The sequence below is a fragment of the Betta splendens genome, chromosome 2 (assembly GCF_900634795.4).
Source record: "Betta splendens chromosome 2, fBetSpl5.4, whole genome shotgun sequence".
NCBI lineage: Eukaryota > Metazoa > Chordata > Actinopteri > Anabantiformes > Osphronemidae > Betta > Betta splendens.
The window spans coordinates 27731317-27755462 of NC_040882.2; the positions used below are offsets into that span (position 1 = coordinate 27731317).

Below are 24146 nucleotides of genomic sequence, written 5' to 3' on the forward strand. Positions count from 1 at the left end.
TTAATTAGTCTGTTCATATTGTTTGTTGACTGTCTACCTTTAATGAAGCCTGTTTGATCAGAGTGAATTATATATGGAGTGATTTTTCTAATCTTCTAGCAAGTGCTTTACACACTATTTTTAGATCTACATTTATTAGTGAAATTGGTCTATAACTCGATGGGAGTGTAGGGTCTTTCCCTGGTTTTTGGAGCAGGCTTATGAAGGCAGAATTCATATTTGTGGGTAATGAATGTTGTTGTTTAATTTCAGCTAACATTTTGTAAAGGCTGGGTGCCAGCATGGACCAGAACTCTTTATAAAATTCAGTTGGGAATCCATCTGGTCCTGGAGCTTTTTTATTGGGCATCTCCTGCAGAGCTTCATGTAGTTCTGCCAAAGATAACAATGAGTCTAGAGTTGTAGATTGTTCTTCATTTAGCTTTGGCAGTTCTAGTTTATTCAGAAAAGCCTCTATGGCTGAGGTGGGTGGATCTATTTGGGACGTATATAACTCTTGGTAAAAGTTTTAAAGGTATCATTTATTTCATGGGGATCACGAGTATGTTGCCTTCCTTATTAGTTATTGAATGGATGATTTGTTTCTCTTTATTATTTTTTAATTGGTTAGCTAGAAATTTACCACGTTTATTAGCATGGTCAAAGTTCTCCCAGCGTAATTGGTCTATCTGAAACTGAGTTTTGCAATCAATTATATTATTTAATTTCAGCTTTAGATTCTTTAGGTCTTCTAGGACATCATTGGTTGGAGAGGCTGCATATTTAATTTCTAGAGATTTTATTTTTTGTTCTAATTCTAATTCAAGTAACATGTCCTTTTTTTTCTTGTGTGATGAATATGAAATAATTCTACCGCGCATAACTGCCTTCCCAGTCTCCCAAAGAACACAGGGTGAGATTTCCGGTGTATCGTTGATTTCTATAAAGGTTTTCCATTCTCTCCTGACATAACCGATGAAGTCTTGATCATTGAGTAAGGATGTATTAAACCTCCAATTCCTGGTTGATGGTGTGGCTGTCTTAATCAACGAAATGGACATTGGTGCATCATCACTGATTGTGATAGAGTGAATATTGGTGTCAGAGACATCTTGTAAGACTGAGTTATTTACTAAAATATAATCTATACGGGAGTGAGAGTGGTGAACTGGTGAGAAAAAGGTATATTCCCTGGATGTAGGATGAAGAGAACGCCATGTGTCACAGAGTCATCCATGTACTGTTTTAAGGTCTGTACTGATTGCCAGTTCCTGTTGCTCACAGCTTTGCTTAGCCTGTCCAACTCTGGGTTAAATACTAAATTAAAGTCCCCTCCTACTATAAGTTTGGAACCAGAGTGAGCAGACAGTGATGTGAAGAAGCTGTGAAAGAAAGAGGGGTCGTCAGCATTAGGGCCATACACATTAGCTATGCAATATTCAATGTTTCCTATCAAGATATTAATGATTATATATCTCCCTTCTGGATCTACAATGATATCGTTATGCGTAAAGTTAATCTTTTTATTTATCAGGATGGCGACCCCTCTTTGTTTAGAATTGTAACCGGCTAAGTAAGCATGTGGGAACTCTGCTGATGCCAGAGTGTAATTTATAATTTTGGGAATATGAGTTTCCTGTAGTAAAACAATGTCTGCTTGTAGGGTTTTCAAATGGTTAAATATTTTAAATCGTTTCTCCTTCTTATTGATTCCACGTACATTCCAAGTGACAATCTTCAGTGGTGTCATATCTTACCTGACTGCTGTGGATCACTAGTCTTATGTGTATGTAGTGTGACAGACTTTAGGTGTGTGGTTAACCTTAAGTACCTGTGTATTCTGAGTTGTGTGTTATCTATGTATGTGCACGTGATTCCCCTGTGCAGTAGATGTTTGTGTGTGGCTGCTGGAGGGCTACATAGCTGGCTGACTACGTGGAGGAAGAATAGAGAAAAGAAGGATGTAGACAGTGTGGAGTGAAAGTAGGTGAAGGAAAAAGAGTAAAGGGAAGGAAAATTAAAGTGAAAGGAAAGTGAGTGATTACGTATGGTGAGCGCTTTGCAAAGTGAGTGAATGAGTGACATTAGAATGACAGTAAACATTTACAAGAAACATCTGCGAGAGAACGAGTTTGAATACTGGATGTAAAGTTATAACACATACTTGCATTGCATCTATTATTTTTTAACAAACCTTTTATATTAAACCATTGTTTTTACATACCACCTGCTAGTACAGCCACGGAGTTGCTTCCCGGTAGAGCTCTCCGTTGATGTACAGTTTGTCGACGCTGATGACAGCCCTGCAGCCTTCTGCCATGAACCTCTTACAGATGGGGAACAGTCGGCGGCGGCGGTCGAGGATCTCCTTGGGGAACTGGTCGTTGACGCTGTAGTCGGTTCCCTTCAGCTGTCTGCCCCGGCTCTTAACCAGTTCCTTCTGCTTAAAGTCATGAAACTTGGCAACGATGGGTCGAGGGCGCTGGCCATCCGGTCGTCTTCCTCCAAGTCTATGCGAACGGTGGAACGCCATCTTGTCGACAACTTCCGCTGGAATCTTCATCTGTTGTTTAATGAAGTTTTTAATTGTGGTTTCAGTGTTTTCCTCCGCCTGTTCTGGAATCCCCGAGAACACCAGGTTGTCCCTCATGCTGCGGGCCTGCAGATCGATGATGCCTTCTTTATTTTTTTATTTTCGGCCGCTAGCTGAGCCACATCCTCCGTCAGGGACTGCACCGTTCCTTTCAGGGCCTCGTTCTCGGTGGCGAGAGAAATCACCTGCTGCTGGCTAAATTCCAGGGAGTCGCGGAGGGCCATAAACTCTTTGTGGAGGAGTTCCACTAGCGCCAGACGTGCGTCGAAGCTTGATATTTTTTTTTCGATTGACTCCAGGATGTCCGTGATGTTTTTATCCGCCGAGCTAGCTCCAGGTGACTCAGGTGAGTCAGACGGACGGGAACGCTTGTTGGGAGCCGTCTCCTTTTTCCCCATTACCAGACGCTCGAAGCACTCGTCGATGTACTCGAAACTTTCTTCGGTGTTATCCAGAATGGTAGGGTGGTTGATTATTTTCCGTAAAATAAGGTAGTTATTTATTTAAATTGGCGGATAGTTTGTCGCGCTGTTGTTTACTACCGGTGTCGCGCCGCCTTGTTGAATTTCCCGTGCTGTTCTCGCAGAGTCTCGCGTTCTCTCACAGCATCGCGTCTCCTGAACATATTTCTTTGAAAAGAAGGTTTGAAAGTTAAGGCAGCAACTGAATGAAAGCTGTTTTATTCTGAACTACAACTGTTTATTGTGTCAAGGTCTTCATGCGGCTCTGCTATGAACAAATGTTGGATGTTGTCTCCCACATTTGAAGTCAGAAGCGCATTAACAGAACCCAGAAGAATGTAGTAGAGCTTTGTGTTGTATGGTGCAAGCGTTGTTACAAAGAAGAAAAGGACTTTACCTGCGTCTGATGTCTGTTAGACTCTAAACTGCTTCTTTACTTTAAGAAGCGGCTGGTGATCGGTTGCTCTGCCCTCAAAGCTGTGGTGGATGTCACAGACAGACAGACGCTTTATTCTCATTGAACAAGGTCCCGCTGTAGATTATTTAGAAGAGTTCTGTAGCACAGTCTGATGTCCGTGGTTAGTTGTATGAGCCAGAGTCGAGTTTGACCGTTTGTAGGAGGCGGAGCCACAGGTGTTTATCCTCATTTAGAGTCCACGGAGCTGTCTTTCAGTCTGTTTGTTCTGGTTTTGAGGCTCCTGCAGCGCTTCCCACAGGGCAGAAGGCTGAACAGTTCATGACCAGGGTGGGCGTTATCCTTTATTATACTTCTGACCCTGTTCAGACACCAGGTGTTTGCAACGTCCTCCAGAGCAGGCAACGAACAGCACATGCATTTTCCGCCGTTATTCTGATTTTTTGCAGAGCCTTTCTTTTTACCACACTGTGAGACTCTCAATGGTGGAACCGTCAATAGACACGTATCAGGTACACAACGCATTCAGCAGTGTAGAAACTCAGAGGAGCATGTTCTGTAGTGACTCACACCTGCCTCCTCATCGGCCTCCTGCTGCTCATCACCTCATCCACCGGCAGCAAACATTGAGCTCAGGGTTAAACTTAGAGTTTCCTGTTCTGACTCCATGCTGGTGGTGAACCAGGGTCAACCGTTGTATCACAGTCTATGTACTTCAGCTTCCAACATCTAGATGGACATCACACCACCTCTAAAAGCCTGCAAATGCATGAAATGACTACAAATGTAGAAAACTGTAGTGTACGTTAGTGCTGCAGCCTCAGGTTCAGATGCATGTTTGTCACTAGAGGCGCGTTTCCAGTCACTGCCACTCAGGTGGACGAAGAAGAAGACGCCCCACCGCAGAGCAGCCATGACTCGGCTGTGACTCAGCTGTAATTCAGCTGTGACTCGGCTGTTACTCGGCCGTGACTCAGGCGTGACTCAGCTGTGACTCAGCTGTGATTCAGCTGTGACTCGGCCGTGACTCGGCCGTGACTCGGCTGTGATTCAGCTGTGGCTCAGCTGTGACTCAGCCATTACTCGGCCGTGATTTGGCTGTGACTCGGCCGGCGTGCGCTCCTTCGGGGACAAAAACAGATGAGATTCTCATGTGACTGCACTGATCACAGGTGCTTAAGCAGCTCGGCAGCATTTAACCGGAGTGACTGCAGTTTATTCTGCCAGGTTGACTTCAGCTCTGAAAGCAAGGAGCCATAAAGGAAAACAGTCCTCTGAGCGGATGTTGTAGCAGGCCATGCGTTGGTGAGGGTCAGAGCAGCGACCTCCAGCCTTCTGACACAACCTGTTTCTGTTCCAGCATTCACACAGTGAACGCTGCATCCTACAGCAGAGCCTCAGCCTAAAAACGGCCAAAGGAAAGGCATTCCAGGCATCGGCCCTTGTTTCAGGGTCAAGTGTGAGGCGTCCTGTGGTGACGCAGCACAGGGACACAGACAATAACACTTCAAAGGTTCCGCTGTGTGATGAGGCCGATCCCAGGACCTTCGGCGGCTGCTCAGGTGATTCAGGAGAGCAGGACGTGGGCTCTGTGACGCTCGGATGAGCCCTCAGACGGAAATAGATACTGGTGCCAGTTTAACGTCTGGCAAATGGACTGGAAAGTCAATCTCCTCCAGTAACAGGACGAGTCACGTCTGAGACAAAGGAATAGAGTCTTTGGCTGCAGTTTGAGGGGAGAGAGCGTCGCTGGGGCGGGAGAGCGAGTCACACATCAGTAGACGTAGGAGACGTGAACCACGCTTCAGCGGGGCTGTGTTTACTTTGTGAAGCCGCTCACACGGTCTGAAAGCAAAGTGGGTGAGACGCCTCCAGCTGCAGAGTAACCTTTTAACTAGCTACGACTGTGACTCTGTTTGGAATGAAGCTCCAAGGCAGGTTCCATCACCGACGTCTCCTCAGCCCACGGTTTGACCTTTGACCTCACGCTCCTCATCATCAGCTGCTTCCTGCCCTTCCTGAACCCGTCTGTGGCTCCGCCTTCAGCTCAGGCTCTGCTTCAGTTCCCGTCTCCTCCTTTCTCTTCGTCTCGTGTTGTTTTTATCTTTGATTAAAATGTGTCACATTATGAATTAACACAGACACTTCATTTGTAACGTCGTGTCTCTGACCTTTACAGTCATTTAAACTGTCTCATCCATCATCTGAAGGCAGCAGGTCCAGCTCCTCTGTGCTGTTGGCTTTATTTACCGCAGGGAGCTTTATCTCCTGTGACTCTGGGCTCAGCTAATAACAGGACTGTTTGTTACAACTCGCCAACGCTGATGTACAGTTGCTATTTTAGGTTGCTCTGCAGAATCACTTACAGGAGCTGTCATGAAGACATCACATCAACAATGAATGTCCTGCATGAACCTTATTTTAAAGCAGGACTCAAGCTTAACAACTGATGGAAGCAGCCGTGATCCGGAATGAAGCGCTGATCTTCTGGCATCGTGGCCCTCCCTCCTCTTGTCTCCTCCCGTCTCCTCCCGTTTCCTCCCATCTCCTCCCGTCTCCTCCCGCCTCCTCCCGTCTCTGCCTCCATCTGTATCTTCACGCTGCAGACGTGACCTCAGCTTTATCAGCTGAGCCTCGCACGCACATGCTGCTCTATGCCACAAAGAAGCAAATGAGAAATATTGATCCAGGCCATGGTGGTGTCTGTTCACTGATACGCTGAGTATTGATCCCACACACACACACACACACACACACACGGTTACGTATCTATTGCTTGGCCTGTTCTAATGCTTCAAGTTTTCGCATTAGATTTGAGGTTAATGTTGTTGTTCACCTCCAGTCGTCAGCTGAGCATCTGCCAGCGTTAACATACCATCAGTCCAAGAGGCCCGAGGGTAAAACACGCTGCAGCTACAACACACACCTGCATGTCTACAGATCACAAGTGTTAGGATAGAGCAGCACAGCCTCATTAGGATGGAAGAGAAATGCATTAGACTAAGCTTTGTGAAATCAGCTGTGAATTATAATGCTGAATCAGTGCATTGAACTCATGCAGACGGATCCTTCCTGAATCCTCCTGACGTCTGCTGAGGCAAACAGCCACATGCAGCAGAGCTGAGTGACCACAGCGAGGCAGGCGTTCACGCAGGAGGCCAGACGTCGTTCTGCGTCTCTGCATCATCACGGAGACGTCAGGGTCGAGTCTCTGCATGCACATCACACGTGAGCATCATCTGTTTCATTGGCTGCAGTGAAGGAGGCGCCTTCACAGGACAGAGGTCACCTCCAACCTTGTGGAGAACCACCAGGCTCTGTACTGGTCCCACTGCTGCTTCTTCCACTGCTGCTGCACAGACCTTGGCCCTGATGCCTGACCTGCAGGAGCAGCTCGGTCCTGAGGAGCCGTCTGAGGTCTGAGCTTCTGCTGATTCTTCCTCCTCAGGCTTTGTCTTCGTGTCTTCTTCCGTGTCAGAAGTTTACGACGCATCCAGAATCCTGCTCCTGTTTGTTTCCACCCTCTGGGTTTTTGTCCTTTATAGTGGAGCAGCAAAGCTCCAGCCGTGCGTTCGCCTGGTGATGGGCAGTTACTGATGTTCTGTGTGTCTGTGTGTATTTTTATTGTGCTGCTGTAAAAACGCTGAGTTAATAGACTCTGAACTGCCCCGTAGTTAAATATTCATGTTTCCTTTTGTTGCTGATAGATTTCCTTTTATTTTAGAGTCATATTATGGAATCGATCTAATAAAACTCAATGCAGTCATAGTAAAATGAAACGTTTAGACAAACGATTGGTTTCAACTGCTTCAGTTCTGTGAAAACAAATTTAAATGTTACTTAAAACTAAAATATAAAACACAGACCACAGCAGCGAGAGCAGCTCTGACACCTGAATCTATTAAGAGCATTCATTTACAACTATTGGTGATGGACGTCCAGTAGGACTGTCCAGTGTTGAGTCTATCTGCTCTTTGGCAGTGAAGTCGGCTGAACCAGCGTTGTGTAACTCCACCTTTTGTCTGTTACTGTCGCGGCGCTCTAGGTAGCGGACCTACATGCACAGCGGAGACAAGGCTCAGTGACAAAAAGGTTTAATAGTTCTCGTGGTCAGGCAGGCAAAGGTCGGTACACAGAGGAAGCAGTTACGGTACAGGCAAGGATCTGGCAATCGGTGGTCAAAGAACAGGCTCGGGTCGAATACACAGCAATCCAGAAACTCCAGCAACGGTACAGACGAGGGCAAGGCAAAAGACACGGTCAAGACGGCAGACAGAAACTGGTGCACGATAAACTTACAGGCAGAACGCTGGAGAGTTGTCACGGGTGGATGAACAAACAATCTGGCAACTGGGCAGGGCTAGAGCTGGTGCTTAAATGCAGAGAGATGATGATGGCTGGATCGGTAGCAGGTGAGTAATTACGAACAGGACACAGGTGCGTCAACTAAAACCGGAGGTAAAACTGGAACTGAAAACATGGGCACTGAACAGGAAGTGGTACAAAATAAAACCGGAAATGAGTGAGAAACCAGACTACATGACGTGAACTGTGACAGTTACATGACAGGGGGTGATGTTGGACGCCTGTGGCTGTTTGCCTGTTGTCCACAGCCTTCACGTGGCTCAGGACCACATGCTGCTTCTGCACAAAGTGTTAACGTTCTGTGGCCCCAGGGTCTCATTCCAATTAACACATTCAGCCTCCAGACTCAAAAAAGGCCACAAGCTGCCTATCAGTCAACTGTGAGCAGCCGTCAAGCTAGGTAGCTATGTTAGCCGCAAGCTAACAGGGCGTAGCTAGCTATGCTGCTAGCTAACAGGGCGTAGCTAGCTATGCTGCTAGCTCCAGAGGTGATGCTGCTCCAGCTGTTGCCAGGACTCAACATCTGTTCCATGAGGCCACGAGTCCTGGAGGCTGGTTAATGTTAATTTACAGCAGGCTCATCCTTCCATTCCCAGCAGTTGATAGTTTGAATCCCATGCGCTACATGCTGTATATAAGTGACGGATTCATCAGTGCATGAAGTAAGATCAATTATTTTGCTCCACTTAATTTTAGGTTCAGACTGGTGGCATCTGCTTTGAATGATTTGACTTTGAAGTTTGTAATTAAAAGGTGTCAAGAAACAGACAATGAATGCATTTAATTATATTAACAATTTTATTTTTTATTAATATCAACCTTTCTGCTGTTACTGTAGTTGTTTGTTGAAGTTTGATCCAGTGAGCTCCGTCTTTAAAGTAAAGCTGAACATTCAACAACTAAAACCTTTTCAACTCCTCCACATGTGGCAGCTGTTGATCCAATCAGACGAGAGCGTGACACTAACGGCTGATGCATGGGTTTTAATATGAGCAGCGTTGGTGTAATCTAATCTGAATTCCTCATTACACAGGGACACAACAGTGGCTCCGGCAGCTGATGAATCTCCTCTCGCTCCTTCACTTTTGCTCTTTTCCATTCTCTTCTCAGCATCACTCCCCTGTTTTTCTACCACTTCATGATTGTTCCTTTGTCTTCCTTTCTCATCATTTCCTCCAGTCTTTGAGGTGGTGATCATTACCTGCCTTTATAATTCCGCCAGTTTCGCTCCCTCAGCTTTTTTTCATGTGTTTTCACTTTCACCCCTCAGGCAGATCTGTTTGTTTTGTGGTTATTAATCTTTTCTTACTATGACTCACACACTGATAGGACTCAGTGACAGACTGAAGGCCTCGCTCCGTCCGTCCCTGCAGAGGTCACGCTGCGACTCGCATCAAATATGTGCTGCGCTTCAGGTTTCAGGAACCCCTTCATGAAGGACTCTCTCTCTGGTGACGGGTGAGCGCCACCTGCAGACATGCAGCAGCGGGTGCCTCCATCACGTGCACCCGTCAGCTGCCATCAGCTCACATAATGTCAGAAAGCTGCACATGATTCAGACTGGGACCTGCTGATGCTCAGTCACGCCCTGCAGATGTGTGTCTGAATGGAAGGTTTGACAGATTGACAGACTGATGGAGCCGGTGACTGTGAGGTCACAGGAGCATGGGCAGAACATGACTCAGCATTTCCTTCTGTTGACAGTTCAGTCTGAGAATAATGGAACAACAGGAGCCCATTTGTTTCATGTGATTTCCAAAAATACAATGATGACAAACAGTCATTTCTGGCTGCTTTTTCTGTGTTCACAGTAAACGTGTGACTCCTAGTGACAAACACACACAGAGGCAGAGATGCTGTTTACAGTGAGCTTTTACATTCCTCACCGCCGCCTCATTCGTCTGTGTAGACGGACGTCCTGGCAGCGCTGGAACCAAACACTCAGAGCAGAGAAGAGGCCGGCGGCTTCGCTTCAGGCCGGGTTGGATCACGTGAGGCCCGGTTCCGTTGGGCCCGGAGTCTCACAACGACATCCAGCGTTTGGCAGAACTGCAGTCTGTGATGTGAACCTTCTGTAAATGTGCCACATCTAGTTTCATCATGACAAAACAGCACCGTCCTGAACCAGGGAGCTCATCAGGCTCTGGAGGCCGACGGAGACGTCCTCACTGACGGCTCAGGCAGAGCTTCCTGAAGGAAGGAAGGAAGGAAGGAAGGAAGGAAGGAAGGAAGGAAGGAAGAAAGAAAGAAAGAAAGAAAGAAAGAAAGAAAGAAAGAAAGAAAGAAAGAAAGAAAGAAAGAAAGAAAGAAAGAAAGAAAGAAAGAAAGAAAGAAAGAAAGAAAGAAAGAAAGAAAGAAAGAAAGAAAGAAAGAAAGAAAGAAAGAAAGAAAGAAAGAGACATAACGAGACAGAGCCTTGATGATTCGTCCCATGATGAGGAGGGTCCAGACACAGCATCAGACCTCAGCATCTTTACACACCACGGCTGCTCCACACACACACACACACACACACACACACACACACACACACACACACACACACACGGTCACAGACACAAACACACACACATGCACACACACGCACGCAGACACACAGCTGTCTTCCTTCTTATATGTCACTGTTGTTATAGTTGCTGGAACTGTTTTTGGTGGTAAGTTACTTTTACCACACAGAATGTGTTGATTTGTGGGTCTGGAATAAACCGACAAGAGTCTTGATCGTGCAGCCTGACTCACATCATCAACTTACATCACTGAGGAGAGGCTACGAGCTCATTAGCTAATCTAATTTTACTGTTTTAGCATCACCCTATTCACGCTCTATCATCTCATTGGTTCATCTCACTTTACAGCTTAATCATCATCAACATCATCAATGACAACACATCATGTACATGTGACCAGGCGTGATCCTTGTCTCACTTTGATTTAAAACGCAGATCATCAGCACTTTTACATTGAGAACTTCACTATTCTCTTGGGCCGTGTCCTCTTTTGACCATTCTGGTTCTGTCCACTGACACTTTGGTTCCTTAACACTTTATTTTCCACACAACATTTCAAAATTGTATCTTGAGCAAACACGATTGAACCACTGCACGTGACTCCTGCCCTCAAACATTAGAATTTATTTCACCCTGATTACGAGCTCACAACACGTATTAAAAAAGGCTGATTTATCATTCAAACATAAACGCACTGCTGGATTATTAAAGATCATCTGAATCTGACGGTTTGTCCACCTCTGCTCATTCTTTTGACTGCTTGCTCTTCCCTTTGTTTTATTTCACCATTACCATCGATGTCCGTTCCTCTGGGCTCTTTGACACAACATGGAAGGCGTCTGTAGTTCCCCTCATAGGTCACAAACCTCAGTGAACAATGAGAGGGAGCAGGAAGGAATGCTCTCTAGTTCAACCTCTCGCAGCAAAACTACTGTTTTACCCTGGAAACTCAGTGTAAAGACAGTAATACTGCAGAAAAAACACAGAAGAAGAAGACGGGAGGTCGACGTTTAGGAGGCTGACACTTGTTAGATAGTCATAGCTGTTGTCTGGGTCTGCTGGCTCAGTGGGTAGAGCCTTGGTCTGGAATGGGAGGTTGCCTGTTTGAATCCGGCTGATCCCACCAGGTGTGGCCTTGAGCAAGCTTTAGCACTAGCATCATGTGTGGCTCCTCACTGCAACCTCATGGGTTAAATGCTTCTTATCATCAGCATCATCAAACCCTCATCCGAGACTAAACCTGAAGCGAGGGTTTGGATCAGAACCAGGAACCTGCTTTTGACTCGCCTGCTCCGTTCTCAGATAACAGCACATGCTTGAAAGAATAACAGCTGCAGAGAGTCTGTGGTAACGTTCAACAGAAGCAGGAACACACGGAGCTCCTTCATCAGTCGCTGAGAGGAACCTTCCTCAAACAGCGCACGCAGGTTTCTGACAGTCGCCGCTGCTTCGTTCGTGGGAGGAGACGCGCTCGTGCTCAAACTCGGCCAAACTCCCAGCATGCACTGCATCCTTCAGAACGGCTGCTGGTCCTGACGTGGTCTGGCACAGAATCCAGTCTGTGGGAGTCGCGTTCATCCTGATGTGCGTTCGCACCCACTGCAGAGTCTCAGGTCTGTGGAGCTGCTAATTGTAGCTTTAATGTGGAGCTGCTAATTGTAGCTTTAATGTGGAGCTGCTAATTGTAGCTTTAATGTGGAGCTGCTAATTGTAGCTTTAATGTGGAGCTGCTAATTGTAGCTTTAATGTGGAGCTGCGTAGTTTTGGTGGTTATGTTTTATGTGCATAAAAGAGCATCGAGAACTGAACGAAGACGTCCAGGTGAGGTTATTAAAACGTCCCCACCACATAAAACATAACAGGCGAGTCTGATGGACAGCAGCAGCGGTGTGAGGTGATGCTAACATGAGCTAATGATGTGATGTGAAAGGCAGCCTGTGTGAAACTACACAGTCTGCTCAGCTCAGAGCCCTCGTTTACTGTCAAACTCAGGCCTTTTTTACTCGTTAGCTCCTAATTGACTCATTAGGTCGAGAGCTGCCATTAGGAATCATCAGCTGAGAAAACAGCCAAGTCTGGATGAGCTTTTATGAAGTTCATTAACGGCCATGAAGCGAAGGCTGCTTCCATCGTCATGAACAGAGAAGATCAAACCAAGGTTTGTAAATGTCAGACGTTCTGCAGGCTTTATTCATCTCACATCAACCAACATGTATAGAAACGCTTAGACAGCAGCCAGTGAGAGCTCAGCGTCCTGCTGGGAACCTGCACAGCAGGAGGTCCAACTGGACCGGGACCATCTCACACACAGAGCTCTGAAGGTTATGACTCACACGTTAAACTACGTGATGCGTTGTTTTCAGGTGAACCACTGGTTAAAAAGGGTCAAAGCCGCTAACGTCAGGGTTTAATGTGAGGAGGAGCAGCTCCAGCCCAGAACCTCTGGTGATGAGTTTATTGAGTTCAGGTCAGGCAGAACCCGTCCTGGGAACAGAACTTAAAAGCTTCTCTCACCGTTGTAACGCTCTAATTTCCATGAAACTCCATATTTGCTGTGACTGGTGAGAACCCAGCTGCTGCCTCCAAACTAATCCAACACTCCAGAGTTTCGCTCTGTGGCTTCAGGGACTCTTAAACCAGAGGCGGCGGTGGGTGTTTGACCGTCAGAACCTCTGCTGTGGATCAGTGCAGCTCGTACACACAGACCACGAGGGCCTGAATCACTCCTCACAGCTGCACGCAGGTCTCACCTCAGCCTTTCAGAGTAAAAGCCTCCACATTAATTGGTCTCCTCTGGGCCTCGCTGCTTCGCTCTCATTCATTTTTTACATCTGAGCAACAGCTGAAGATTGTGAGACCTCCTTTAAAGCAATGACTTTGTCTGCAGAGCTGAGTCCTGCTGCAGGTGAGGACCTTGTGTTGAAGCACTCACTATAAGCTCCACCAGCCACTCGTTGACGCCTTCCTCAGACTGAGCCCGGTCCGACTGGACGCACCCACCCCCCCCCCAAAGGTTCACCCTGTCATTCATCTAGCTCCCTGTTACACGGTGAACGCTGAAGAATGAACAGCACGCTCCCTGAGCAGCCCTACATTCTTCTTTTGCTTGTGCTTTCCTCCTCGTTAATAATCTGACAAGAATTAAAAGGAGGAGGAGGAGAAGGAAGAGGAAGAAGAAGAGGAAGAAGGAGGAGGAAGAGGAGGAGGAGGAAGAGGAAGAAGGAGGAGGAGGAGGAAGAGGAAGAAGGAGGAGCAGGAGGAGGAAGAGGAAGAAGAAGGAGGAGGAAGAGGAAGAGGAAGAAGGAAGAGGAAGAAGGAGGAGGAAGAGGAAGAGGAAGAGGAAGAAGGAGGAGGAAGAGGAGGAGGAAGAGGAAGAAGGAGGAGGAAGAGGAGGAGGAAGAGGAGGAGGAAGAGGAGGAGGAACTTCACTAGCTTCACCAAGTTGGTCACACATTCAGTGATATGTCATTCTGCCCCATTCACACCTTTAGTTTACCTAACCTGTATTTTTTGGGGGGGTGGGGAGTGATGAGGGTTTGCAGCCAATCTAAACCACAGAATGAGGGAAAATCAGCAAACAAGCAGTCAGGACAGAGCTGCTCCAAGGCTGTTGTGGCAGATGCTGGTGCTGTTGTTAATGACTGTGGAGACCTGCTTCTGTAACACAGTGATGAGTGAGGCGCCAGCATTAACCTGCTTCACATCAGCCCATGAATATGAACAATAAATAGGTGCTCTCTGCGTTTGAAGCAGACCTTGCGTGCGTGTGACGGGGCTCGTGTCCAGTGTGGTGGCGCCCTCTGCTGGACAAACAGGATGGATGCATCTGAGCTGCTCAACCTGATCCAGCACTGAGACCAGCTGACTCATGTGCACGTGTACACGTGGTTAACGTAAAAGCTGTGAGGTCTTCGCTTTAGATTAAAAGTCATGACTTGAGCAGTGATGCACAGATGTTTGATTCATAACACAAAACGTGGACAGTTCCACTCAAAACTGATTCTTCCTCATTACAAATTAGGTTTAATGGTGGATTTTACCAAGTCCACCCTGCAGTGAACAAATCAATCAATCTTCTATAGCACTTTTCACATATGAACTATAGCACTAAGTGCTTCACAGACCCCCTAAGGAAAAGGAAAGAATGAGAAGGAAAATAAAAACAAATGAGAAAAGACGTAAAAGCTCCAATAAAACAGAATCCACGACAGCAGTAAAAATATAAAGCACAAAAAGTAATATAAAGAAAAAACAAGAACAATTTTTAATGACAGTCTTTAAAACCGGGCGCATGTGTGTGTGTGTGTGTGTGTGTGTGTGTGTGTGTGTGTGTGTGTGTGTGTGTGTGTGTGTGTGTGTGTGTGTGCAGACTGGTTGACAGCTGACACTCTCCTGCGGGAGCTGTGACTACTTTTAGTGTTCTGATGTGACCTCAGCTCCTTAGCGTTGCGCGAACACGCTCCTGTGAACGCGCAGACCGCTCCTGTGAACGCGCAGACCGCTCCTGTGAACGCGCAGACCAGACTGAACCTCCCGGACACCGTAGTTCGGCAGGAAATCGGTTTGATTATATTTGCGGGAGCGGTTTGTTTACGTACGGAGTCGGTTTCTTTCTACAGAGAGACGGACGCCGGAGTCGCTGTGAGATGAGTTCTGTGCAGCTGTTCCTGGATCAGGTCAAACCTGGAAGCGAAGCCGTGAGTGAAAACGTTAATTTGAATTGAAATGTGTATCATTGTTGTTAGCGATGAGTGCTAAGCTACAACATATAGCTTTAATTAGGGATTAAGGCTCTGCTTATACGTGTTTAACCAGGATTGAAACTAAAGTTTAACACTAATAAATGAGCTAGATCAGTGCTCCTCAAAGTCTTTATACAAAGTACCAACTTAAAATATTAGGCTCTGAGTACTAGTACTAGTAGTAAGTACTAGTAGCAGTCACATCATCACAGACCGCATCAACGTCTGTGTGGAGAACACGGTTCCCACCTGGAGGGGGACTTAAAGCCCTGCTGAACAGGAGGAAGTGGGCTTTTATTTCAGGGGACACAGAGTTCAGCACAAACTCAAGCACAGGTTCCGACCAAGAAGAGCTACAGGCAGAAGCTGGAGGAGACGTTAATGCAGAACCACGTCAGAGATGCGTACAGACCGTCTCTGACCAGAGAGAACGGAGGCTCAGGATCAGCTGATGGACCTGGACCTGGACCTGGACCTGGACCTGGACACAGAGCTGTCATCCTGCTGCAGCGGCGCTGACTCACCTGGAGTCCAGAACCGCTGTGAGGCTCATTGATTCCTCCAACACCATCAGGTGCTGCTTCTGAGGAGCTGGAGGAGGCGGGAGTGGATAAACAGCCGACCGCATGGACGACAGACCACCTCCCCAACCGACCTCAGTACGTGAGGCTGAGGTGGTGGTTTCCCCTCAGGGGACGGTGCTTTCTGCACCCTGTACATCTCTGACTTCACATTCAACACCATCAGCTGTCACATCCACAAGTGCTCAGACCACTCAGCCATCGTTGGCCGTGTGTCTGAGGGAAACGAGCTGGAGCACAGGTCAGTCATGGAGGACTTTGTGGACTGGTGTGAACACAACCACTTAGACACCAGTAAAACCAAGGAGACGGTGACTGACCTCTGGAGGAGAACCACACACCGGTGAACATCCAGGGCTCAGACAGAGACTGTGGACAGTTCTAAGTACCTGGGTGTTCACCTCAACCATAAACTGGACTTATAATAACACTGATGCCCTGTACAAGAAGGGCCAAAGTGGCCTCCACCTGCTGAGACTGAGGTCCTTTGGAGTGTGCAAATAAAGTCTATCTGTCTAGTATTAATAGTAGTAGTGTAACTACTCAGCCACAGCTATGCGTAGTTTACAAAGCAGGCAGTTCTCATTTAATGGAATTCTGCCAAATGTCTCCGACTAAATTATGTGAGTGACGTTTTCACAGGAGTCCATGTGGCTGAAGGACATGTTCAGCTTCATCACGCAACATGTGTGTTCAGTAAGCCCCGCCCCTCACGCCACAGGTGAGTCACTAACAGGTGAGTGGACCAATTAACATCCACCATTTAAAAAAAGTATATGTTGCTACAGAGAAATTCTCTCTAAAAGTATATGTAAAATTAAAAGTTTTCTGGAGATGAACTGTCTGTTTGTGGTTTGTTCATGCAAGAAAAGTATAAGTAAATACAGTAAACGTCATCATACAGAGTGGAGCTCCAAACCACAGAGTCCACTAACACATGTACCGTCAGAGACACGCTACCACCTCACAGACTAACTGCATGCATCTTACTGGCACACTGTTTGTCTCCCTCATTACGTCCATACATGACCTGCAGGAGCCTGTGGGGGTTGGTCGTTGGCTGCTCCAGCTCTTGAGTCGCTGCTGCACTAACCTACGGTTTGCTGAGTGTGCTGTGTTACTGCGTTCCAGAGGGAGAGCCGTTTGGTTGGAGTGTGTCTCTGAGTGTGACGGTGGTGAAGAAGATTCAGGACAACATGGACGTCTCCCACACTTTACCTGTCAGCTACAGGTACGACTGACACCCGTAACATCGGCTCACTGACGGATTCAGTGTCTGAACCTTAGGCCTGATGGTTTCATGTTCAATATTTAGTTCTGTCTGTGTTTAGTTCTGTCTATGTCCTTGTCTCCAGGCCCGTATCTGTCTCCGAGCTGCTCTCCCAACAGAACCTGCCCTGTGTGAGTCGTCTGTCCTGGACGACCAATCAGCAGCGAGTCTGGGCTAAAGAGGCGGAGCTCTCTCTGCCAGGTAGCAAGGCTCTGCCACGGGTGAACCTGCTGCTGATTGGCTGTCTGACGCCAGGGGATGATGGGCACTGGAGGCTGACTGACGGCAGCGGCAGCGTCCGGTGTGAGGCGAGTCTGCAGGTTCTGGATCAGAGTCTGGCTCCTGCAGCTGGACACTTTGACTAAACACCACTGTCTCACCTGCAGCTCCTGTCTCCTTCTCCACTGTGGCTCAATCGACTCGTCTTCCTTCCTCACTGGAACTACATCCCCCACAATGCCCCAGGGCAGCAAGCACACATGGGCTGTGTGGAGCTGATTGGTTCCCCTGTGCTGCTGAGTCCTGGACCTGAGCTGATACTGGCTGGTGCTGTGGGAAGAGGGGGGCTGAGTAAAGTGATGGGCGTCAGAGAAGCTGCAGGTGTGGTGCAGCGCAGGTGAGTCACATGACCTTTGACCTGTCAGTGATGATGATGATGATGATAATGAGGAGGAGGAGTGGTGTCTGCCTCAGGATCAGAGGACAGCGAGTGTCTGTCAGTGGACGAGTGGGTTCTGTTTGTCCTGTTCTGGTCGTGTCAGGAACCACCTTCTTCTGCTTCACGCTGACAGATGACGGACACTCGCTCCCTGTCCTGGTTAAGGTACGTCAGAGTGTGAGTCGTAGATCAGCTGTTTGTCACCATGGATACATGGGCCTGTTGGGTTGTGTCTCTGCAGGACGTCGGCAGGTTGTGGTGGTGTCAGTGTGTGTGTGTGGGTCAGAGCGTGTGCGTCACTGCGCTGCGTGTGTGTGTCCTGCGAGGCTGGAGAGGAAACAACATCCTGTGTGTGACCGACCAGTCAGAAATACACACAGACTACACACGGACACACACACCTGAGAATGAAAACCACACACACCACAACACTGAGACTCAGTCACAGTCGGACACGCCTCCTCCTCTGATGATGTCACACAGCTGTGAGGAAGTGGAGTCTGAGACTCTGACTGTCCAATCAGGAGTCCGGCTGAAAGAGTCTAGACTCATCAGTTACCAGGTGAGGGCTGTTTCAGCTACAGTTGCATTTGTTACCTTGTTACCTGTGATAAACCCCGCCCCTCTCCTCTGATAGGGTACTGTGACTCAGGTGGTCAGTGAAGGGGCGGGGCTTTTCACACTTGACGGGCAGGTGGGTCTGTGCTTGGCCTATCAGCCGAGTCCCAGGAGGAAACTGAGAGTAGGAGACAAAGTGGAGGTGAGTCAGGGCACCGGTGAGGTTGATGCTGTCTCCTGATTGGTCCAGGTGTCATTAATTATAAAACATTTTAATGAACATTCTTCTACAGCTCCACCACGTCCACTTCCTGTATCGGCCTTGTCCCGACTTTCCTCCCACAATCCTCTGTACCTGCCTGCGCTCCAGCCTTCGAGTCACAGAGTTCAGCAGGGTGGGAAACCCTCCACCCAGCCTCAGCTGTCCAGGCGATGGAGCGTTACCACGGTTACTACTGGAGAAGAGCGTGGGTGTGTCTGAGTACCTGTGGACGTGTCACCTGAGCTCACAGCTGTCACGTAGGTGAGCGTGTGGGTGAAGGGTGTGAATGGATGAGTTTGTTTAGGAGCGACTCTGAACATGAAGCACCAGATGGTCAGATCTGACAAACACTGTCCTTTACGTCACCACCTATGGCCTCAGAGCCTAAACTAACCCAGCAGCCCGTCTACCCAGTGGTCAGAGGCGTTCCTAATGAACTGACCTGTCTGCCTCCAGCCTGGTTCCCACTGGGCCCAGCCAGCAGTGTGTGTGTGCGCTGTCCTGGAAGCTGATGGAGTTTATATGGAGACGGGGAGGAGGAAGGAGAGACATCTACTCAGAGATGCTGGACGAGCCCCACACCTGTCCTCTGACTCAGGTAGACTCACCTTCTGCCTCCAGCTTGTCTTACTGATGTCTGTGTCACCAAGGTAGGTAATAAATCACCACCCACTGAAGCTGTGTCCGTGTCTCAGTACCTGGTGAACCCTGCAGTCCATCAGTGCATCGGTCTCTCTGAGCTCAGTCAGTCTCTACTGTCCGACTGCTGGTCTTCGGCCGCTCTACGTTCTCTGCTGCCTCCTGGTGGATCCAATCTGACCAGACCTGAGATCAACTCAGCTCTGGCCTGGTCCAGCAGCACCCTGAACTCTGACCCACAGACTGGAGCCAGCCTCAGGTAAATGATCACATTAATGTTTCTCCCCCTTCTTGGTTCATTTGCTTTGCCACTGTGCTGAATAATATTCACTTCAAGTAAAGGTCAAACGATGTGGGCTTTGTGGCTAATTGGAGCACTTTTTGGGGAAAACCTGGGCTGATTAGAAGAGAGGACGTCCATCCCACGTTGAACGGAGCCTCTCTGCTCTCTAGTAACATGGCCATGTTGCTTAGTCTAGTCCTACTCTGACAACTCAGAGTGGAGCCCAGGACGCAGAGTCGCAAACTATACAAGTCACATTCAAACCAAAGAGGAGTGACTTACCAGAATTTAACGGTTCCTGGTAAAAAAAGTAAAAATAAATGAATAATTCACTGTTACCTCACTGTGACAGACAGCGCCCCCTGCTGGTGGTTGGAGTGTTGGAGCTTCCCTCACACACATCTGAGCACAAACACACTCTGCAGCTCAGAGATGAAACAGGAGTTGTGTCCTGTGTCGTGACGGAAACAGACGAGGGGGGTCAGAAAGCAGCTTTTAACACCGCCTGGATCGGTACCACACACACACACACACACACACACACACACACACACACATTACTGTATAACTCAGAGGTCAAAGGTCACAAGGGGGCAGGAGGATTTAACGTGTGTGTGTGTGTGTGTGTGTGTGTGTGTGTGTGTGTGTGTGTGTGTGTGTGTGTGTGTGTGTGTGTGTGTGTGTGTGTGTGTGTGTGTGTGTGTGTGTGTGTGTGTGTGTGTGTGTGCTGCACACGCTGCAGGTTGTCTGGTGTGTGTCCATCAGTTCACAATGGTATTAGAGAGATTCCTCCAATCAGATTTCCCCTCATACCAACACCTGGACCAGGACAAGTTCATCACACACAAAAACTGCAGGTAGAACACAACAGGTGTGCACGTACATTCGTACACATTCAATATTCCAACTCGTGTATGTGTCTCTGACAGAGTTTACCTGCAGTTTTGCCTGGATCACCTGCACATCCTGAGCCCATCAGTTGCCATGACAACACACCTGCAACACAGGGGTATGGGGTCAGAGAAGAAACAAACAGTAGTTAAAGAAAAGGATGGAGTACAGACTGTGACGAGGAAGAGAAGAAACAAAGAACGAGACTCCTCTGTTACCATGGCAACCCGGCCCTGTGTTTCCATAGTGATCAGGGTGGAACAGAAAGAGGGTGGGACCTGGACCAACACAGGGATGGGGTTAAAGGAACAGGAGGTGGGACTGACACAAAGCTTCTTGGTCAGAGCTGCTCTGATTGGGCCAGTGGTGAAATGGGGGCGGGACCCAAAGAACGAACCAATGACAGGCAGAGAAACAGAAGGAGGAGGAGGAAGAGAGCAGGTGAGAGACACACCCCAGGTTCAGGTGTGAGGCAGCAGCTGTGATGATGTTACCTGTGTCCAGGTGGTGCTGCTGTTCTCTGGGCCGTCTGCTCGCTGGTTCCCTCTGCTCCAGCCCGGATGCGTCTACAGAGTGGTTGCTGTCAACACTCAGGTAAACATACCTCAGGTCTGATTGTACAGGTGAATCATCAGAATCAGTCCAGTGAGCTTCATTAAACCTGTTCTGATAGAAAAATGCTGCATCTCATCATTGAAACATTTGCTGTGGTTTGCTGTAACCTCGTTGTGTTTTGGCCTTGAAGTTTTCTCCCTTCTGCTCCTCTAGAAATAGGGAGTACCTGTGTGTAGCATCCTTATCTGATGTGACCAATGCTTTGTGCAGGAAATATTTCCCACGTCCTGTGTGACTATGCACCTCCCACATATTAATATTATTATACATATTATGAGCTGAATCCTTGTCTTCTCTTCAGTGAGAGGAAGTTGCCTTTGCTGTAAACTGCTCACTCCTTGCAAGTAAAATCCTGAAGAAGGTCTCAACTGATTGTGTCTGCTTTATTTAAGATTTACAAAGGGAACTAACAATTTCCCTAACTTGTTCTACTAAACTGGATCTGAGTCCAGCCTGGTTCAGACGCTGGATCAGTGTGTTGTTTATGTTCCAAACAATAATGATGAACAATGGACCTAACTCATGCAGAAAACGCCCCCCCCCACAGCAGCAGCTAATTATGGAGACATAAAAAGCAAAAACAACAATCATTATATTATATACAAACCTAGATTGACTGGCTCCAGTGAGGTGAGAGTCCTGACAGCTGGTTGCTGTGTGTGTCCAACAGGATCCCAGTGTCCTCATTGGTTCTGGTGTTTGTGGACAGAAGGAGGTGGAGCTTCACACTGATTCTATGCTGGAGATCAGACCTGACTGGAGACTCCACAGTCTGACACACACACAGGTAACACACGTGTATATAAAAGCTGTTTACCTCATTATAACATGCTTCATCTAATGCTTGTGTCTCTCAGATGGTCTCGTCTTCAGTTCTGTCTGTCTCTGAGGTTCTGGACTCCAGGTAACGCTTTGAATCTCCTGCAGTTGAACTCTGTGTGAGCTGATGCCTTCTAATGTGTTTCATCAAAGAGCAACAGACTAAATTGTATTATGGGATACTCTGAGCTCAGGGCACACAGTAGAACCTGATGGTTCTCAGTCTGGTTCTACTAGAACCCAGACTAAATAGCTTCCTGTTTTTGTCTGTGTAGTTCAGAGCTGGTGAGTTTTCAGGGTGTGGTTTCTGACAAGGTCATTCTGAGAGAGCCTGGACCCACTGACACAGGTATGAGCACACACACACACACACACACACACACACACATTCAAGTGATCCAGTGTGCTAACTTTTTAGTGTGTGTGCGTCTCACTGTGTGTGACCACACTGGGAGGAGTCTCCAGGTGTATCTAGACCTAGGCCACGCCCCCTACCCACCTGGCCTGTTGCCAGGCAACAAGCTGCTGCTGTCTGGTTTCCAGAGGAAGGTGTCCAGGTAACACACACAGGCTGGTCAGCGTGTAGCTCGGTGGTGACACTCACCGTCCTGCTGCTGTATTTCAGGTCAGGCAGCGTCTACTGCAGGTTTTTATCCGTCAGCTCAGTGACCGTCGTCTCTCTGGGAGACTCCAGGTACGGGGAGCATCTTTACCCACTGATTCACACCTGACTCCAGCTGCTGACCTGTGTGTTGTTCTTCAGGTCCCAGCCACCTCCAGCTCCCATAATGCATCTAGGTTCGTGGACAAGTAGTGAGCAGAGGTGCATTGTGGGTCAGGTCAAAGGTCACGTGGTGTGTTTCCTGTTTCTGCATCTGCAGTGGAGCTGCTCGCTCTGTGAAGGCCTGTACACACAGGTGTGTATACACTACTGTACATACACCGACAATACTCAGATATATACGTTATACTACTAATGTACACACAGGTGTGTATACACTACTGTACATACACTGGCAATACTCAGATATATACATTATACCACTAATGTACACACACGTGATGATAATACTCATTTAAATTAGATTCAACCTGAGTGAGCAGAGTGTTTTCCAGTATGTGGGTCAGGACCTTCAAAATAAACTGTTGATCACAGGGTTCGACCTCGTTCTGATTTCTAGCTGCTTTATCTTCATCTTGTTTTCTTCTCCTGATGATAATGTAGCGTTGTTCTCTCTCTTCAGTCTTGTTCCAGTCCTCAGTGTGGATCCAGTTCCTCTGTGTTTCAGTCCAAAGCCAAGTAAGTACCTGGTTCTGGTTCAGCTCGAATCTGCAGATTGGACCGGTTCTGTCTCTGCCTTTTTATTAATCATGTGTCTGCGACTGATCAGGCTGGTGATCGATGACGGGACGGGTGAGGCTCACGTCTGGGTCTCAGGTGATCTGGTTCGTCCTCTGCTGGGATTGGCTGATTCTCAGTGGGAGGGGCTTCAAAGGGTCCTCAGGGTCAAAGGTCACGTCAGGGTTTACCCCCGAGGCCGCAGCCTGGTCAGTACCACATAATGTAAGCACAGATAGACATGCTACCTGTGTGACTTCAGCCTCTATTCACCTGTTCTTCAGGTGAGCGACGGAGACTCTGACGACTTCCTCCTCCGCTTCCTGTTGAGCGTCTGCAGCAGTGATGCTGTTTGTGGTCCCGTCTCTCTGACCTGCAGGAAGCTGAGCAACCTCAGACCGGAGGGTAACAAACCCTGCAGGAGAAACAGCTGAACTCTGAATGTTGGCAGTTTTCTAACTCTTGCTAAACTGTTTGTTGTAGAGCTGAGGAGGTTCAGTCGAGGAGACAGAGACTTTGTGACCAGGATGAGTCGTCCTCTGCAGCTCAGCTGTCTGAGCATCACCTCGTCTGGTCTCACCTGACTCTGACTCATCTGTGTCAGCTGTTTGTCAACAGCTAAATGTTTGTTCTTCCAGACTGTGACATGTTAAATATCAATGATTGTTAATGTAAGTTATTAAAGCTGAATTCTGTCCGTTGTCACGTTAACCTCACATCTTGGGTTTCATTAATAAATATGTGGAGGGTTTCTGTAGCTGATTGTGTATTTGTGCATGTACAGATGAAGCGGTTCGTTTTCGCTGATTTCAGTCGACTGTCAGTCACCTTTCTGACGCTGATCACACACTTATCACACCCTCATCAGCCCACTGTCAGCAGCAGGTCTGTCTGGGGAAGGTGTTAAAAATGTTAAAGAGGCCACCTCCATTTTAAGCAACAAAGATGCAATTCCAGGGTAAAACCAAAAGGTGGAGCTTTAGTATCTGACCTGTAGAGTTAGGGTCAAACAGCAAGTATAGGCACAGTTCTGAGAACAGGTGTTACGGACCTCGGGGTCGGTTTGTGTCTGTACCTGTGTCTGCGTCTGCGGGTCTGAGTGAATGAGTGAGCGTTAGTATGCGTAGGTGCGTCGGGGTGTGGTTACAGATGGCGGGCAAGCTGGTGGT

At 47.8% G+C, this 24146-nt stretch overlaps 1 protein-coding gene across 2 annotated transcripts; it reads left to right on the forward strand.

Moving 5' to 3' along the window:
• The first annotated feature begins 11749 nt into the window (after positions 1–11749).
• On the forward strand, positions 11750–23734 carry ctc1 (CTS telomere maintenance complex component 1). 2 transcript variants are annotated; one of them, XM_029142927.3, is made up of 26 exons: positions 11754–11933; positions 12350–12478; positions 14940–15017; positions 16286–16379; positions 16775–16874; positions 16999–17221; positions 17300–17529; positions 17607–17736; positions 17813–18133; positions 18209–18331; positions 18423–18652; positions 18848–18989; positions 19087–19289; positions 19666–19826; positions 20056–20170; positions 20243–20645; positions 20709–20798; positions 21490–21606; positions 21677–21723; positions 21914–22195; positions 22264–22332; positions 22402–22555; positions 22883–22938; positions 23030–23186; positions 23262–23382; positions 23461–23734. In XM_029142927.3, the coding sequence occupies exons 2-26, from the start codon at positions 12410–12412 to the stop codon at positions 23559–23561; spliced, it is 3816 nt and encodes a 1271-aa protein (XP_028998760.1). In that variant the 5' UTR covers positions 11754–11933; positions 12350–12409; the 3' UTR covers positions 23562–23734. The 2 variants fall into 2 exon arrangements, with proteins under 2 accessions (XP_028998761.1, XP_028998760.1); XM_029142928.3 differs by lacking the exons at positions 19666–19826; positions 20056–20170 and having other exon boundaries at positions 11750–11933.
• The last annotated feature ends 412 nt before the right edge of the window (positions 23735–24146 follow it).

What these genes read in the sequence shown, in the direction of transcription:
- ctc1 (XM_029142927.3), top strand. Translation starts at nt 12,410, where the DNA reads ATGAAGTTCATTAACGGCCATGAAGCGAAGGCTGCTTCCATCGTCATG. An exon ending in ATCACACACAAAAACTGCAG is followed by an intron (nt 20,171 to 20,242) that starts GTAGAACACAAC and finishes TGTCTCTGACAG; the next exon opens with AGTTTACCTGCAGTTTTGCC. An exon ending in TCTGAGGTTCTGGACTCCAG is followed by an intron (nt 21,724 to 21,913) that starts GTAACGCTTTGA and finishes TTGTCTGTGTAG; the next exon opens with TTCAGAGCTGGTGAGTTTTC.